The sequence below is a fragment of the Leptosomus discolor genome, chromosome 5, assembly GCF_034619465.1.
Source record: "Leptosomus discolor isolate bLepDis1 chromosome 5, bLepDis1.hap2, whole genome shotgun sequence".
In the NCBI taxonomy this organism is placed as follows: Eukaryota; Metazoa; Chordata; class Aves; order Leptosomiformes; family Leptosomidae; genus Leptosomus; species Leptosomus discolor.
In genome coordinates, this window is record NC_141395.1 from 6,257,456 (window position 1) to 6,275,314 (window position 17,859).

A 17,859-nucleotide genomic window follows, 5' to 3' on the forward strand; every position below is an offset into this window, starting at 1 on the left:
ATGTTCTCTTATCTCGTCTTCTGAAGAGTTTTAATATTAATGATAAGACACGTTCCAGTGAATTTTTAATGTAAGTGTTTTTAACATAGTGAGGCTGGATACTTTCATTAGGATGTTTTACTATACATTACTATCTATGCTGCAACTAAAAAGAAAAGCAAAGTTGAAAATTACTTTGCATAATGAAGAAATATCATTTATAGGTAAGAAACATTTTCAATTCCCCTTCCACCTCCATTTTGTAATGATTGTTGTACAGATTCTTATACTTCTAGACTAATCTTTCAGTGCTGCTTTCTGTCATTTTTCTTGTACACACTGGTATATTGAGCTGGAAAGCAGTTGTCTACAAAGCACTTTTAACTGCATATTATGCTGCTATATTATATTTTTATGACAATGCCTGTGGCACAAAAAAAAGGGGAAAAAGAGAAAAAAATAATGAAAAAAATGCACACTGCCACCAAATTAGCCTTTTTACTAGTTTTTTCCATTTGTTCAGACATTTCATAGTCAAATGGTTCCTTTTGGTCAAGTGCCCATATAATTGAGTTCAGTGTTTCAGTGCGCTGACCTGTAAGGGTTATATAAAAATAGAAGAGAGAGACATTTTCTCTCATGAATAGATTCTGTAACAACAGCATGACCAGTCTCTGAAATGTAAGTACATTAATTCTAAATATTCCTCACTACAAGTGGGACATCTTTATAATTTCAGTTTAAAGTTTTTAAAACGTCTCTCTTCGGTAATACTATTTCCTTGAGATAAATAATTCCTATCGCATAGGCATTCTCTATCTCAGAACATGTTTCCCAAGCAGTCAACTCTTCCTAAATATAGACTAATCTGTCACAGAGAGATCTGTAGCGGTTTTATTTATGACCTTGACTGACAGCAGACTGTGCACAACCTTTATTTATTACATTTGCTTTCAGTTTTGATACTGGCATTGTCTATGATATTGTTGCTCTTTGATCTGTTCACCGAATCTGTTGGGAACTGGAGGTTTTCACCTTAAGATGTTCTCTGTAGCACCTTGCACCACTCAGCGGACTCCAACCTGTCCTTCACTGTCAAGCTCCCCATCTGTTTCCATCTGTATTGTTTATGTGTATCTCAGATTAGGTGTTACCACTGTTCTTTCTTCACAGTTCTTGGTAATATGAATGTCTTCAATGAAACCAGTGGCTTTATGTAGTTTTGCTTTGTTAATGCTTTTTCTTTTCCTGTACTGTAAATGTCCTACCTCTGACCGTACAACTATGGGCAATGCTACAGAACAAAAGCTCCTGGTACGAAATGATTTGGAAAGGTACAAAATACTGTGCCTCACACTGAACCAGAAGTCACTTCCCCTGCTAGGTACTGAGCGGTCGGAGTTTAAACATCCTAATGTCAGAAAATATTAGTAAGAACAATTTCTGTCTACGATACGTGAAGACAACTGAAGCTGGTTAAGACCTGCTCCTTTCCTGTGTTCCTACATGAACAGTTGTCCGTGTCCCAACCCCATCGTTATTCCTGTGCCTGCTCACGGCTAATTGTCTATGTCAAATTCCCCCGCAGACAACATACCTTTCCCATGGGCTTTATTTCTTTTACTATTCTGTCTGCCCAAGACAAGCCTTTACTAGCTTGCTGGACCATAAAAGGGCAATCATTTTACCTCTAAGTATAGAAAGAAATGACTGCCATCCTGTCAGCTTCAGTCCCTTTGAATTTATTGGAGACAGTAAGCACAGGGAAAAAATGAAAATGAAGTGGCAACTACCTGTCGTGTTTTATGAGACTTTTATCAAATGCCTCAGAAGGGTTTCAGTATTGCTGACTTTCACGATTAAAATGCCAAGATAGGTAAAGAGCTGCTAATATTCTTACTTTAATTTGTTCCTCTGTTTACTACCTGTATAGCTGTAGGATTTCTTTCTTCACCAGCTGTTGTGGTGTCATTGCTGTGAGATTTCGAAAAGCATAATTGTACATTAGACACAATTTTCTTATAAGCTTATACTTACATGCTTCGTAGTGATTCTTTTGCTAGTCTGTCTTATATTCTTTAAGCTGTTTTAAGACAGATTTATAGTAATGATTCTCTTATACAGCAGAAGGTTTTGAAACCTTCAATATGAGGATTTAGGTACAAAGTAAAGATATGTCTAACTCTGAAAGAAATCTTTCCCTTTCAGTAGCGTAGTATCAAAAGAAAATTGCCTCTCATAACAAGCTTTAATCACATGAGCTGAATCCCCAACAGCAATGATGCAAAACTTCCAGTAAGAAATATAAAGACTTTATTTCATGGTTGTCACATGCCAACAGTTTGGATCCCAGTAGAATATTCTAAGTATGAAGATTTATGGTGTTTCCCTACAATAATGGAGGTAGTTATTTTGCATCCATATGTTGAATAGTGATCTTTTGAAAAAACAAGTTCCTTGAATAGTGTCTTAGTAAGGTAGGTTGTCAGTGTAGTCATTTGCATCTGATATAATTGCTAAAAGGGGATCTGTAAAAAAAGAACCAGATGCATCATTTAAAAGATTAAAATCATGTGTTCCGTGTGAGTTAGAACGTCTAAAGTGGTGGTAAGCAAATGGAAATATCAGTTGGTTTCCGTTTTAAAATATGTCATTTTGAACCATAATTTGTGTAATTAAATAGTAATTGGAGGGGTTCCCTTCAGTGAGGAAATTTACCTTATGTAATGAACAAACTTATTTAAATGAACATGAAGAACTTACTAAATTATAATGCAATTTATCTGATGTGTGAAAAATTTTGAATCAACTATAAATTAATAAACATGTTTTTAAAGACCATCTGTGCCATCCCTCTGTAGAGTTTGACTTAAGCACCTTCATAACACATCCTACCTAAAATGAAGTTATTTTCCCCCCAAAGAAGTTCAAACTTAATATGAAACCCAGTGAAGAGATTTATCTGAATGTTGGATTGTGCTGGAATAGACTTAGGAGCAAAGAGAGAAACTAGCCATTCTTCTGCAGTGATCTGCAAAGGCAAAAAAAGAGTCAAAAGCATCACCATCAGAGCTGGCTAGGGCTCTCCTGTAACAATTCCACCGTTTTTGTCTGCAATATTTTGTACCTTTCTGAACCTTTTGTATTTTAGAACAACGTCAGCTGTTAAGCATGTCTACTTCTAAACTCTGCAATTTGTTAAATCCTTGGAAAGGCATCAGGTAACAGCAGTTCTTAGAACTGCGTGCAAGGTCATGCTCCATTATATTTTCCTAAAGATAACCCACGTTGAAATTTATAAATAATTCAAAAATACTTAGAAAAAATGTGATTCCTTGCATGCACGATATGCAACAGAGGCCGGTGAAAAGTGACTGCTTCCTGCTGTTTCCACAAGGAGCGTTTGAGGGAGGCTCTGTAGGAAATTTAATCGTATTTACAGCAGGATGAATAACCAATTGAATTTCATTCAGGTATTTGTTTCCATTTTTGATGGATTTGCTGAGTCTGCATCCATGGACTCCTTGTGTTTGCTTGTGTGCATGGGGATCATTCTGAATCCCGTTTGAAGAGGTATTTGCATATTGATATTCACACAAGGAAATTATAGCAGAATAACTGTGTACTCATCCAGGCACCTGGAAGCATATATTCTGAACATAAACCGTATTCAGGGCCCTCCAAAGTCAGTAGATACTCCTGTCCCTTCAGGACAGCTCTTTATGCTCTAACTCTCACACTTGCATGCACACGCGTATATATTTCTGCAAATACGTATCTAGTTATATAGCTCAAAATTTAAAAAGATAGAGCTGTTAAACTGTAGAGTTTTCAGGAAAATGTTTAAATCTGAAGGCAAAGAAAAGGGGAACTTCAGTTAATTTTTGAATGTTAGTCAAAGATAGGTCTTAATTGTTCAAGCAAATTAATACCACCAGGTCTGTAAGAACAATTCTACAGTAAACTTTGCATTGTCCAGAGCAGTGGGGGAACAGCAGAACTGTGGAAGTAGCCAACTGGTGTGGATGCTGTGGGTTACAGGACACGTGTAGCAGTTTATGTCCAGTCAGATATGCATTGGGCAGTACGGACGTGGCTGTTAGATCTTCTGGATCAAAGCTGACCATAAAACAATATGGTGCAAATAAAGTGCTTCAGCAAATGGCTAAAGTCCTTGTTGGACTAAGTTGGCTACGCATGGATCCAGCTCAAGTGTTCCTTCATTATTGTGTTGTAGGTCATAGCTGGTTTAATAGGATGTTAATATGCCATTGGTTATGCCTGTTGTTTTATTATCCAAGAATTTTAGAAAAGGACTCTGTAATGAAGATTGCAGCGATAGTAATAGGAATTGAAGACACAAAGCTGTAGTTTTAAACTAAAAACATACTCAGAATGTGAGTTGTGAGTGCCATGGCAGAGTACTGCTGACTCCTTCCATGAAGCTTATTGTTTATTTTGTAGAATCACTGTTGTCATTTGTGTAGCTCTTGAGAAGATGCTGGTGGTCTCTTTAATAGGTTAGTGTGTTAATAACTGACATCTATTAACTTTACCATCTTAATTGGATCCTTTTAGATGTTCGGCCAACTGGTCAGGCACACAGTGTGAGAGGCCAGCTCCCAAAAGCAGCAAGTCTGACAATATCAGTACAAGTAAGTACTTCAAATAACTGCTATCACTTGTCAGATTTGGCTCAGTTTAGAAATTTTAATCTGCTGATGTTTTAGAATGGGGGTTTGTGTCATGAAATGGGCTGGTTACCCTGTACTTTTTAAAAAAAAAAAAATAAAAAGAAACGTAGATCTCAACTTTTTGATTGATATTCAGTGTTCCATGAGATGGTTTGTATGCAAGCCATATGCTATACACTCACTGCCTCAAGGGCTAGCCTGCACTTTTCTTAAAGAAAGTGTATCAAGTGGCAAGTGCCTGGTGATGTCAGTGCTGTGCAGAGAACTAGTACGAGACCTCTGACCATTACAGTCCTCCTGAAAGCATCAAAAATAGAGTTGTAAGTAGTTCATAACTTTTGCGCTGGCTGTCTGCAGAGGTTTGAATTTTATCTACTGTGAAAATCATCCTGAAAGTAAGAATAGCTCCTGTCATATTTTTTTAACGTATCTGTAAGCATAAAAGGATGGTATTGCTACACTATTGGCAGTTTAAACTGGACAAATTCCCTGCGGTACATTGAGTATGCTGATGGTACCCTGCTGTACTTCTGTTGGTCACATTTAACCCAACTGGAGGAGTAAAATGATTCTCCCAGTATTCAGGTCAGCTTGATGCTTCGATGAAATCTTCTTAGAGATGCAGACAAGTGAAATAACACTTACAAGCTGGAAATGGGCAAAAAAGCAGCCAGAACCTAGATCAGTATTTCATGTGGAGGGAATTCCGCTACGATTTGGGAAATGGGTGTTCGTCTCGTGCCTGCTCCCAGGCTGCACCATGGTCACCAGATGGGAATTCATGCCTGGTGGGCTGTTTTTCAAAGTGTTTTTTATTGAATGTTTATCTGCCAAGATAAAATCAGCAGGGTTTTTTTGCCTCCTAAGTAGAATTTCATCCAGTTATTTATCAAATGTTATCTTAAACTAGCATTGTTGTAATGTCCTTTACATCCTGAATCTTCATAAGCTGAAGTGAACTCAGGATGCTTCAAGTTTTTATTCAGCAGTAATTCGTTTCAGGCCTCTGACAACCTGATTTGGCTTTCAGTAAGCCTTCGGGCAGAATGCAAGGCATCTTTTTCAGTTCTTTATTTAGACAGTGTTTAATGTAGAGCAGAGACTGCCAACAGCTTATTTTTTGAATAAATGTAACCAATGAAACAACCCACAAAATTTTTGTTTTCCAGCAGTTAAGGATTGTGATATTAAAGCGAATTCATGTCATTCCACATTGGCTTTATACTGGAGACCTGGAGTTTATAAGGGCCAGTTTTTTATAACTTTACATTATTTGTTGCATGTGTTTCTTTATTGCCAGATACTTACATTAAAGCTGAGAAATTCTTAGGAGGGTACGATTGCTGACCTTATTTTTGCAGGTAGTCTCGTTTCAGTGAAGTTATCTGCCAAACTAATGTTAAGCCCATTTTCTTCTTTCCTCTTCCCTCCTCTCCTTTAACATGGCTGTCTGATCTGTGCACTGTTTTTCTCCTACGTTAAGCATTATTGTAGTTTCCTTGATTGCCTGTATCAACATAACAAAATTATTGGCTCTCAAGTACAGTGCAGTAAAATGCAGGAGTGCACCAACCATCTAGAAATGAATATTGCTTACTACTTTTCATTTTCCCACAAATAAAAGTAGTAAATACGTGTAAATGATAATAATGGAATTCTTCAATCAGAGCCATGCCTAGTGGATATTTTAAATTAATAGTTGTGTGACTTAGACTACTGAAGGCAATGGTGGCAGTTAGTCAGTGGCTATGCCACTCCAATCCAAATTGTTCAGGAATTTCACACACCTTTGTATGGTATCGCTGTGAATGAGGGCAGGGAATTGGTCCAAAGTATATTGGTGTCCAGAAGATAGAAGCTCCTGATTTGTTGCTAGATGTACTTGTGTGTACACCATTATCTAGATTTTTTTTTTTAATTGATCGATGTTGCAATCTCAAATCAGTGAAGCTCTTCACATGAAAATGCACTTGTTAGGGAAATTGTTCTTTTAAAATTAATTCAACTGTTTTACAGCTGTGAAGAAATTATTAGATGTATCTGAGAGTATTCAATGATATTTCCTTTTCCTGTTTTAGGAAGCATTGCAATCATTGTTCCTCTTGTTTTACTGGTGACTTTGATCACCACTCTGGTAATTGGACTATTTCTTTGCAAAAGGAAACGAAGGTAAGTAATTTTATATTGATATATGAAGTAAAAAAGTAAATTTTTAAATAATGTGCGTCTCTTCCATATAAAAAATTTGTTTATAAATGTTCAACAGATATTTAAAAAAAATAATACAGCAAACAACCCAAAACTTGTTTCTGGATGCAATGAGGTGGTTACATTTGATTCTTGCTGGAATGATCATGTCTATTATTTATACTTACATTCCACATACACTAGATAAGAAAATGTAGTTCCTTTCTTATCCAGTTTGCTCAATCCTGCTAAGGCTGTGTAAGTGGGAATAACATTATGGAGAGACTTAGTGAACTTAGTGTGACATTTGCCTGTCAGCCCTCCCAGGGACTTTCACTGAGAGAGTTTCACAAGGTTGCAAATCTAGGTAATTTATTAACATGACAGATTTAACAAGTACGTTGATAAATACTCTCACTGCAGCAGCGCTAACATACTACAGTAATGCTGGCCAAGTTTTCCCTGGTATTCTTCACCAGGGGCGAAGGTGCAATTCTTACCAAGAAGGCATCTCTATCTTGCATGGAGGAAGAGGAGCACAGCCCATCAACCATCTCTTCTAGATCTTCAGTCCCTTTCTCCCGATTTTTAGCCCTTATTCTCCTCTTTTTATTCTCTAATTCTTTGCTTCCCCTCCCATGGATTAGGTCTAGCATGATTTAGGCAGAGAGTTGAGTAACATAGTCATAATATATATAGCACAATCCCTATAATTCTCATTAACATAAGCAGGGGTGTTAACTGTAATATTAATTTTCTAGATAATTAAGCAAAGGTTTCACTCCAGGGCATCATAGCCTTCAAAGTTTTGTGCTGAAACTGTTTTTCTGCATGGTTCCTCACTCTTTATCCAAAACAGAGCCATCTTGCCACCACAAGGCTCCCTGTTTCAGCTGTTATCTACCCTCGCAAGGTTTGTAGAAGGGAGAAGCAGATACCAGCATTTTTCCAGCTGAGCAAGTTGCTCAGCTTCCGTCCTTGCTCTGTCCAGAGCGCGATAAACACGTTGCTTTACTTTTGCTTAAGTCGAACCTTACAAGCCTAGCATTTCACCACACTTAGTAAAAACAGAATTAATGTATTTCACTGGAACCACATAATTAATATTGTTCACGTCTATAAATACTTTCAGACAGAGTCTGTGCAGAATCTCCAGTTTCTAGTTACAGTTGAATTCAAATAAATTACTTTGATTTGATTTTTTTCACTTTTATGTATGTTACAGTGAAGATGTAATCAATGTTCGAAGTACCTACAACAGAGTCCCCAGCCTTGTCATCATTACTCTGTTTCTGTAGTATCTTGAGTAGGAAGCCAAGTTCCAGCACTGAACAGTGAATCTTTTGTTCTCTTGAATTTAGCTGCATTATTGCTGATAATGAACTTAGGAAGTGTAGTAGACATTTTGACTTTGGCCGTTTCTTCAAAGGTCGCGTTGGGTGGCAGGGGAAAGAAGAGTATTTCTACTGTATGCAGACACTTGAGAGAGCTGCTAACTTTCTTGTGTTCAGAGAAAGGAGAAAGTGATGTTAGTGGTGATGCAGATTTAACAAGGACACATTCCTAGTAATAAGGACATGGCCAACTAGAGAAGACCTGTAGTGGGAATCAGACAGCTATTTACTTCAGGCCTGTAGCTGGCCTGCTGTTTCGTCTTGAGCAGCTGTCTTCCTTTCCTGTGGGGTTGGTTAGCCCACCTCTCAAACCAAGATAATATCTTCTTTTGTAAAGTCCTTTAGAAGTAGCAAAAATCATAGACTGGTTTGTGTTGGAAGGGACCTTAAAGACCATCCCATTCCACCCCCTTCTGCCATGGGCAGGGACACCTTCCACCAGACCAGGTTGCTCCAAGCCCCATCCAGCCTGGCCTTGAGCACTGCCAGGGAGGGGGCAGCCACAGCTTCTCTGGGCAACCTGTGCCAGTGTCTCGCCATCCTCACAGAGAAGAACTTCATCCTTACATCTAGTCTAAATCTCCCCTCTTTCAGTTTAAAGCCGTTACCCCTTATCCTATCGCTACATGCCCTTGTAAAAAGCCCTCTCACTCTTTCCTGCAGCCCCCTTTCAGCACTGGAAGGCCGCTATAAGGTTTTCCCCGGAGCCTTTTCTTCCCCAGGCTGAACAACCGTAACTCTCTCAGCCTGTCCTCACAGAGGAGGTGCTCCAGCCCCCCGATCGGCTTTGTGGCTTCCTCTGGACCTGCTCCAACAGGTCTGTGTCTTGTGCTGTGGGCCCCAGAGCTGACCACAGTATTGCAGGTGAGGTCTCACGAGAGAAGAGGGGACCCCCGATGGGAGTTGGAAGGGACTTCTGGAGATCATCTGGTCCAACCCACCTGCCAAAGCAGGTTCACCTACAGCAGGTTGCACAGGACTGCATCCAGGTGGGTTTTGAATATCTCCAGGGAAGGAGACTCCACAGCCTCCCTGGGCAGCCTGTTCCAGTGCTCTGCCACCCTCAGAGTAAAGAAGTTTTTCCTCATGTTGAGGTGGAACTTCCTGTGCTCCAGATTGTGGCCGTTGCTCCTTGTCCTGTCACTGGGCACCACTGAAAAGATCCTGGCCCCATCCTCTTGGCACCCGTCCTTTAGATATTTCTAAGTGTTGATAAGGTCCCCTCTCAGTCTCGTCTTCTCTAGGCCCCAGAGCCCCAATGGCGCTGCTGGCCACACTTTTCCTGATGCAGCCCAGGATGCGATTGGCTTTCTGGGCTGCAAGTGCACGTTGCTGGCTCATATTCAGTTCTTCATCCACCGACACCCCCAAGTCCTTCTCCCCAGGGCTGCTCTCGATCCACTCATCACCCAGCCTGTATCTGGGCTTGGGATGGCCCTGACCCAGGTGCAGGACCTTGCACTTGGCCTTGTTGAGCTTCATGAGGTTTGCATGGGCCCACCTCTCCAACCCGTCGAGGTCCCTCTGGACCTTGTGATGGTTCTACTGGTCCTGCAAATATGACCATTTATGAGACTATTTCAGTCCTCCAGACTAAAAGAATCTTTTCAGTTAATATAATCTACCATCATGCATAGCATCTCCCCTGCAAATCCGGTGCTAACTAGTAAGCATTAATTTTTTAATCCTTTCTCAAAAGCCAACAGGATAAATACATTCCCTGACCATACTGTTAGTAACTCTGACCCTGCCAGGCTCTATGGATGTTATTATGTGATGCTGTACCTAAAAACTGAGTTTAGTGATAACGAAATCCTGAAAACCAGTTGCTGGTCTGTAAATTAAGTTGTTGAAATAGCTTGTTAAATAATAGATCTTCAGTAGAGAAATAGAACTAATCTAAATAAAGAATTTTTTTTTCTTAAAATTATATTTGAAAACATATTTTAGGGTTTTTTAACCTCTTCAAAGACAACTGTCAAGTATTCAACTAGGTATAGATGTTCAACACTTGCGCGCTACAGATAAGTGCTTATTTTAGGAAATATTTTTCTATGCCATTTGTGAAAAATACAGATCCTCTAGTGTGTTGGATTTCAGACACTGGCTATCTGTTTCTCAACCAAACAAGAGGACACGACTGTTATCATCCTGACTGTGACCTCCCTATTATTCCCTTGTAATTCTAGAGAACAAATTGTGTTGGAAAAAATTACCCTCTTGAGGTTATTTCAGTTACTCAGACTAAAATCACCTCCTTAGCTAAAAGAAATTAATTCAGCAACTACAACAATTTAACTCCATCACTTGTCTTTACTGATATCTAATTCAAGGTTAAAAATAAGACTCTATTTTTTATTAAAGTTTTAAAAAAAAATTCAAGTTGAATTTCAACTTTTCAATAACCACTGGCAGGGAATACAAACTGGTGCTACGAGAAGTTCATTCATTTTTAATGCATTGTAATGAAACCATTTGCTTGTCCTCAGATGACAACTGACTTTTGGCAACTGGTTTCAAATGGAGGTGAAATGATTGAGCAAGGGGACATGACTCATGTTTGCTCCATCTTCATTACTGCAGGGAATCTACAATGAATTTGCAAGGCTTTCCTTGGGAAGTGAGGGGAATCTGGAAATAATAGGAGAAAATCAGTGTTATAGGCCACTAGCGAGTACTTTGTATAAGTTCATACCGCTACAGCCAAACCAAGGAAAACAACAAAAAGCTACTTCCAGCTTATGTGAGATCTACACATCGACTCAGAATGCTACTTTGTTTGAAAAATGAAAGTGGTTTTGGATTGCCTCTGCGGGAAATACTGGTTCATCCTGTTGGTCTTAACGATTAAAGAGAAATAAAATAAGATTTGTACTATTTCAGGATCAAGCATTCAAGAAATTACTTGAAAAGTCACTAGCTTCTTTTTTGTGTGTGTATGTTTATGTTTCATAGAACAAAAACTATCAGAAGACAACCCATTATAAATGGAGGAATCAATGTAGAAATTGGCAATCCATCATATAACATGTATGAGGTGGGCCATGATCACAGTGAAGGTGGTCTTTTAGCCTCAGATTTTACTGTAAATGCAGAAAAGGTAATTTTTTTCTTTTTCTTAATGGCAAAACTACTACCTATTTTATGTCTTACAAAGGTTTTGACTTTAAATGTAATTAATAGCAACATAAAACAATGAGATTTAAATTTAGTTAATGAATATAAAGGCAAGTTAGATGTCATTACAGTAAATGTCATGTATATATCAACACCTGTTTTGCAGTCTGGTGCTTTCTGATGGTCATGTTTTCTATTTTACCAAAACAGAGTTAGAACTAAACTACAAAATGAGTTTTTTGTCATAGACACATCTGCCTTAGTTGCCAAATCGCAACCTATCCTTTTAGTGTAGTCGCAAGTAGTGAATGCAAATATATTATTGTACAGTTTACCATTTGAAGCGTGAAAGAGTGTGTGCATTCATATGAGGCTAACTTATTTCGTATATGAAAACTTCCAAAGGCATAAAGAATTCAGGGTCCTGGCTGGATAGATAGATTACATGTTTACACAAAGCTAGTAAGTATTATCATTTTCTTGTAAAAAGTGCTGTCACTCCTGCAGCACCGCTCTTCAGTGATTGAACTCCCTGAGTGATGTGACATGGGATGAACAGGGTAATGCTGCGATATCTTTCCTAGAGCTCCGTAATCAGACATACACCAAAGGGCAGCCATCATTCTGTGGCATTTCTGACAAAGCAATAACCGGATTACTGTTAGCTCTAGGAATGTCATCGCTGAATCACATAGTCAGTGTGCTGGATACAAGAGCTAAGCTGAAAATGGAGCCACTCACTGGAGGAAGAGTAACTGAGCCAATGCTTATTGTGAAGTCTGGCTCTAATCCTTGATGGAAAATGATTTTAAAATGCTGAATTTTATTCTCATTGAATGCAAGCATTTTTCATGCTGAAGAATACCTGTAAGTAGATTTTTTTTTTTTTTTTTAACTGTAGATCACTCTAAAAGAATGTGTTTAATCGATGCACTGTTTATGTAACAGTGTTGATAAGTACACATGGAAAATGTTCTGTTAGCACAGAAACTAAAATTTTTTGTTTATACAGGCCAGGTACATAGGGGGAGGGCCCACTGCATTCAAGCTTCCCCATACAGCTCCATCAATCTACCTAAACTCTGACTTGAAAGGACCACTATCAACAGGGGTGAGAAATGATGATTCAAATCCATTTCATTCCACTGCCCCTTTCTAAAGAAAGTTTGTCTGTCACTTTAATAGAGGCACTTTCTGTTTGTTTTTAATTTTTATTTTCTTCTTTTCATGGAAAGAAGAGTGACAGTAAATAATACATTTTCTATTTGAAATAAAGGGTTGCTATTTGCATACAAAAGTTCATCTCTACCCATCATTGTAACATGATCTAAAACTGCAAATGTGTCTTTGCAAAGGCATGCAAAACCAGTAAGCGATGTGATGCTTTTCCATAGCATCGTGTAAGTTTAGCATAGCATTCACAGCCATGTTTTTTGATATATTTGTAATTTACATGTCATCACAGGCATTTAGTGAAGTTTATCAAACTGAAAGAACTTTCCAAATAAATGAAAACAAGGCCTTTTATTTTAGATTAATTTGATACACACTGAAGTGAACAATTTCCTTTAATATTTGCAATGCATTTTTTGATTGTTCAACTTTCAATCCATTTTTTATCATAAAATAGTTACTTCTAAAACATCAGATTTTGATTACAATTTAGCATGATGTTTGCAAACGCTGAAATTTAAAATATTAAAAAGGGACATCAGTATGACATTCATGTTCATGTGCCTCAGTATATCTATTCATCTTTTGTGCCATTCGCGTTCTTGCATGATTGTAGTATGTCGTGTTGGGGGGTTTAACAATTCGTATAGGGTATGATATTTCTGATGGAGCACAAAACCATGGATGGTGAAAGCTAGACTATATGCCCATCTCTAACTTTTTCTGTTATTCAAGTCACTCCAGTTACTTTCTGTACCTCACTGTACTGCATTATGCTATCAGTAGCTACTCAAAGAGGGATCGTGAGACAGAGCCTACTCTTATATATAATTTTGATAACTCCATAAGGCACTATACAGATGCCAAGTGTCTGTTCTGTTTGTGATTAGCATCCTTAATAACGATTGTCAATGAAACAAAAAGTTCTGTTCGTTGAAATAAAACTGAATTTCTGTTTTCCTAAATTTCTGATTATAATCATTACAACAAACGTAAAGATCTCAAATTCAATGGGGACAGACAGGTACAAGTGAGAATTTGCTCTCATAAATTGTGACGGCAGTTGATTGTATATTTATGTTTCATTAGTATAGAAGAGTAGCTACTTCTTTCTTTTTTTTAAATAAATGTGACTCACCTTTTTCTGCCTCCATTCCAGGGAAGTGTGAAAGACCAGGCAATCACTTTGTCATCTGTAACAGGTGGAACAGGCAGCTTTTAACTAACTAAATCAGTAGATGTTGTGCTAGCCAGCCTAAGGAATATGTGAGTCCTGGGCTCAGAAATGGCATTGATCGAGAGGGAAAGGAAGAACTAAGATTCTAGACATCTTTCATTCCTTCTCACCCAGGGTGTACTCAGGATATTTGCAAGTGAAGAAAGCCTACCCACTTCTGCTTTGGGTAATTTAAAGCTTAGCTACTGCTTATGTGCACCAAACAAATTAATTTACCTATTTTATAGCTTACTGGTGTTCCACTCAGTATTTGTGTAAGCATTGTGTAATGCTGTTTCATTAGCTATAAGAAAGAGGAAGATTTTGACCACAACATACCCTTTCCAGTTATTGTAGGTAAAAAGCTGAACATCGAGTTGTACAGCCAAGGTCTTCTAGGAGACAACAAAGGCAAAAAGTATGGAGGAATTAGCAGAGATAAACTTTGGCTAATGCTTTCACCTTAGCATGAGTGATAGGAAAATTTTCATCCATGTTATACATCCTTCTGTGCTGTCAGACGCAGATCTCATATACTGAAGTGCTTTGCAGGATTAAAAATGGACTTGTCCTATACTGAAGTAACACTCGTTTCAATAGATCTTTTTCATTACAGTCCAAACTACCAAAATTGTTGAGAAAATACTTCTCAATCTGTATCTACTATGATATATTAACATTTATGCTGATTTATTATTAAAGTTTAATTTACATTACGAAAGTATTGAATTTTTGGTCAAATCATGTTGTATATTTGGGCCACAGAATTCGAAAACATGGTCAGCTATTGATGGGATGCTGATGTCTTAGAACAGGTAATATATGGAAACTTGGTTGCAGTTTTCTACTGTTGAACTTGTCACATGGTCTCACAGTGCACCTTCTCTATAAACTTGTTCATATCTATTCTGAAATCTTCCAGTGTAATAAGGTGGACAAGTCAACTTCAGAGACATTTTTCAAGGTTTTTGTTTTAATTGTTGTCATTGTTTTTATGGTTTTAATATCATAATATGCTGCATGTCATGCCATTGATTATTTTAATAGCATGTCTCATCATGAATTTAATTTTTAACTAAATAATTAACTCATTATCAGGTTTTCAGAAGTCCAGGTATCTATTAAATATGTCCAATTATATTTTATGTGTACTTGTTCTTGCTTTAACTAAACCATTTCCATTTCCATAACCGTTTATTTTGGTTTAATCTGACTGATCTAATGTACACTTAATTTCTCTGCAGCCAACAAATTACGCCAATCCAGTATATGCAAAGTTATACATGGATGGACAAAACTGTCGAAACTCCTTAGCAAGTGTTGATGAAAGAAGAGAACTCCTTCCAAAGAAAATAGATATTGGGATAAGGGAGACTGTGGCATAATCTGTTGTTACCTTTTATACTCTGTATAAATGTATAAAATATGAGGATTACTTTTCTATGTACCAACAGTATTATAATTGTTTTGACATCAGCATTACCTCTGTTTTTTGTTTGGTTGATTGTTTTCTGGGTTTTTCTTTTGCTGATGACTTTTGACTGACCATTTGTAAGGTATTTTTATGAAAAAGAAACTGCACTACAGTACAATTTACAACAATGCTGCTGAAATAACACACCTTTAAATTTGTTAAAATTGCAAACAACATATTCGTTTGTAGCGTGGAAATGAGCAATCTATTTTCTATGAACTTTTTTGGTTCTACTTAATCGATGAAGATGGTATCTGCACTTTTTCATTATGTAGTCTGGAAGCTGTAGTACAGTGTGTAATTTTGTTTATTTTAAATGGTGAAAGAATGATTGAATGGTCTACTCTCTTCTTTGTGCCCATTAGAATTTCTCTTCAGATCCTGATAAAGCTAGATAACTTTTCACAAACAAACATAACTTGCTTTTAAATTAGCTTTAGGTTGCCAAGAAGTAAACAAGGCTATAGAAATGGAACATCTAATGATCTGCATGAACACAATGATTATGTTTCAGAAATTCAGTGACTGTACATGATATACTAAACATATATACCATGTAAACAAGCTTTGTATTTATTAAAACCTTATAGAACATAGTAACGATATATCTTGGAAGCTGAAACCTTACTTGCTGTGGGACAAAGCGTATAAACTCCAACAGTCCTGTAGGACAGTAGCCACCCTAGAGCACAAGAGGGCATTGCCTACACATTCATTATATGTTTATTCACTTAATCACATGCATTACTTATGGATTAATAATTCCCCAACACAAACCAAGCAGTAGGGAAAAAAAAAAAACAAACCCCAAACCTTAAGCACACACAGATGATCACAGCATTCAGTTTTGACAATCACAAAAAAGTCACACCTGTTTAGAGATATTAAAGAATACAAAACACAGCAGTTTCTTTAAATGAGGATAAAACTGTGATATTGCAGAGGTAAAACTTAACCAAATTGCATATTAGTGAAACCTTACCTAAGCCCGAGTTTCAATAGTCTGGGTTGAACATCAAAATCCAATTATCGAAAGTAAAAAAGCATCAGTATCAGTTTCCAGCACTTGCTCTGACCTGGTCTGCTTTCTGTTGTTGTTAAGAGGAAAAATCTGACTCACCTTTTTTAATTTTGATGGAAATAAAGAATACAATTTCTTTCAGGTTTGAACTGAATCGAAATATTTTATACATAACTTTAAAGGCACAAAAGACTTATTCACACATATACTGTGGAGGACCCTTCCTTCCTCTGCTAGACATGACTGACTTTTAGCTATCATAATATATATTAACCTAACAGATTAAATATGTTTGTGGTTGCTCTTTATTCCCTTTGTACAAACATTACAAAAATAACTGCTGTTTTATAAAAGATTTTTGTTGTACTATTGTGCATGCATACTACCTATTTCTAAACTTTGCCATATTGGGGCCTTTATAAAACTCTTGATTTATGTAATACTAGTGCAATTTTGCTTGAACAATGTTATGCATATCATAAACTTTTTCAGGTTCTTGTTTAAGTACATTTTTTTAAATTGAACAGTATTTTTCATTTTGGTTATAATAGTCATTTTGCCTATGTTTCTACAATGAAGTGTTAAATACTTTATAAAAAAATTGTTGACTGATTTATTTAAATGAAAATCTACATACTTAATTCAGTGTGTTGACTAATTTTTAATTTTAACTTACAAAGAGAAAACTAAGGAAGAGTAAATTGGAGGGAAAGAACATGATTTTGTACAAATGGCCACATGCCTTTTCTTAATGAAAATTTTTGCTTTTTATACAACTTCTATATGAATGTTTTTACAGCTCTGCACATCTTTGGATAACTTAGGTGTATAGCTGTATATTATGTCAATAGAATTTTAAAACTATTCTATTTTCTATAAAAATACTGTATTAAATAGTTTCAAACCATACAGCTATGATTCCACAGGTTCTGCCTTTATTCTGCTGACATCACCACAGATGGATTTGGCCCTCAGTTTTTGATAATTACAGTTGTTTTGAGGCGTAAGTAGTTGGTCTTTTCAGAAACATTACTGTTTATTTTGTGGCAGAGAATCTCATACCTTTAATACTCAGGTAGAACTAAATTCTAACTAGCGGGTATACAAGTAACATGAGTTTGAAATCGTATACAGACCTGATGAAATTTATTTATTGCGATGTCTCATGTTTCCTTTCAGTGAGACTTTTTTTATTTATTGTACACTTACTTAAGTGTAAATTACTTCTTAAAAAGTTAGTTATTTATTTTCTTAGAAATACACAGTTGATGTCAGTGCAGCTAGTAGATACTGGATATTAGATTAGAATCTGGTCTTAAGTTTATAGGCAGAATTTTGAGGGAGGTGTTGAGCTCTACCACTGCCATGCCTTAAAAATCTTTAAATTACACATCAGTGTAATAATCCCCAATGGGTTTTTGTTTGGTTGTTTTTTTGACTTTACCAAGGTTCTCTGTAGGAAGTTTCTCACAATCCTATAATAGCCCCAGAATCCTCAGGCTCTGTAGCTGCACAAAGCACACAAGGAGCTGGAGGGTGAAAGATTAAGGACCTGATTAATGACCTCATAAGTTTAGTAAAATAATTTTGGGCAGGAAATTCTG

General features: G+C 37.0%; 1 protein-coding gene across 1 annotated transcript in view; it reads left to right on the top strand.

The window, feature by feature from the left end:
- Positions 1–15,145, top strand: part of LRP1B (LDL receptor related protein 1B) — a 578,117-nt gene extending 562,972 nt beyond the window's left edge. The window contains exons 90-94 of the mRNA XM_086465459.1: positions 4,558–4,634; positions 6,752–6,842; positions 11,210–11,354; positions 12,384–12,482; positions 15,005–15,145. Of these exons, the coding sequence (XP_086321585.1) occupies positions 4,558–4,634; positions 6,752–6,842; positions 11,210–11,354; positions 12,384–12,482; positions 15,005–15,145 (553 nt within the window). The remainder of the gene's footprint in view (positions 1–4,557; positions 4,635–6,751; positions 6,843–11,209; positions 11,355–12,383; positions 12,483–15,004) is intronic.
- The last annotated feature ends 2,714 nt before the right edge of the window (positions 15,146–17,859 follow it).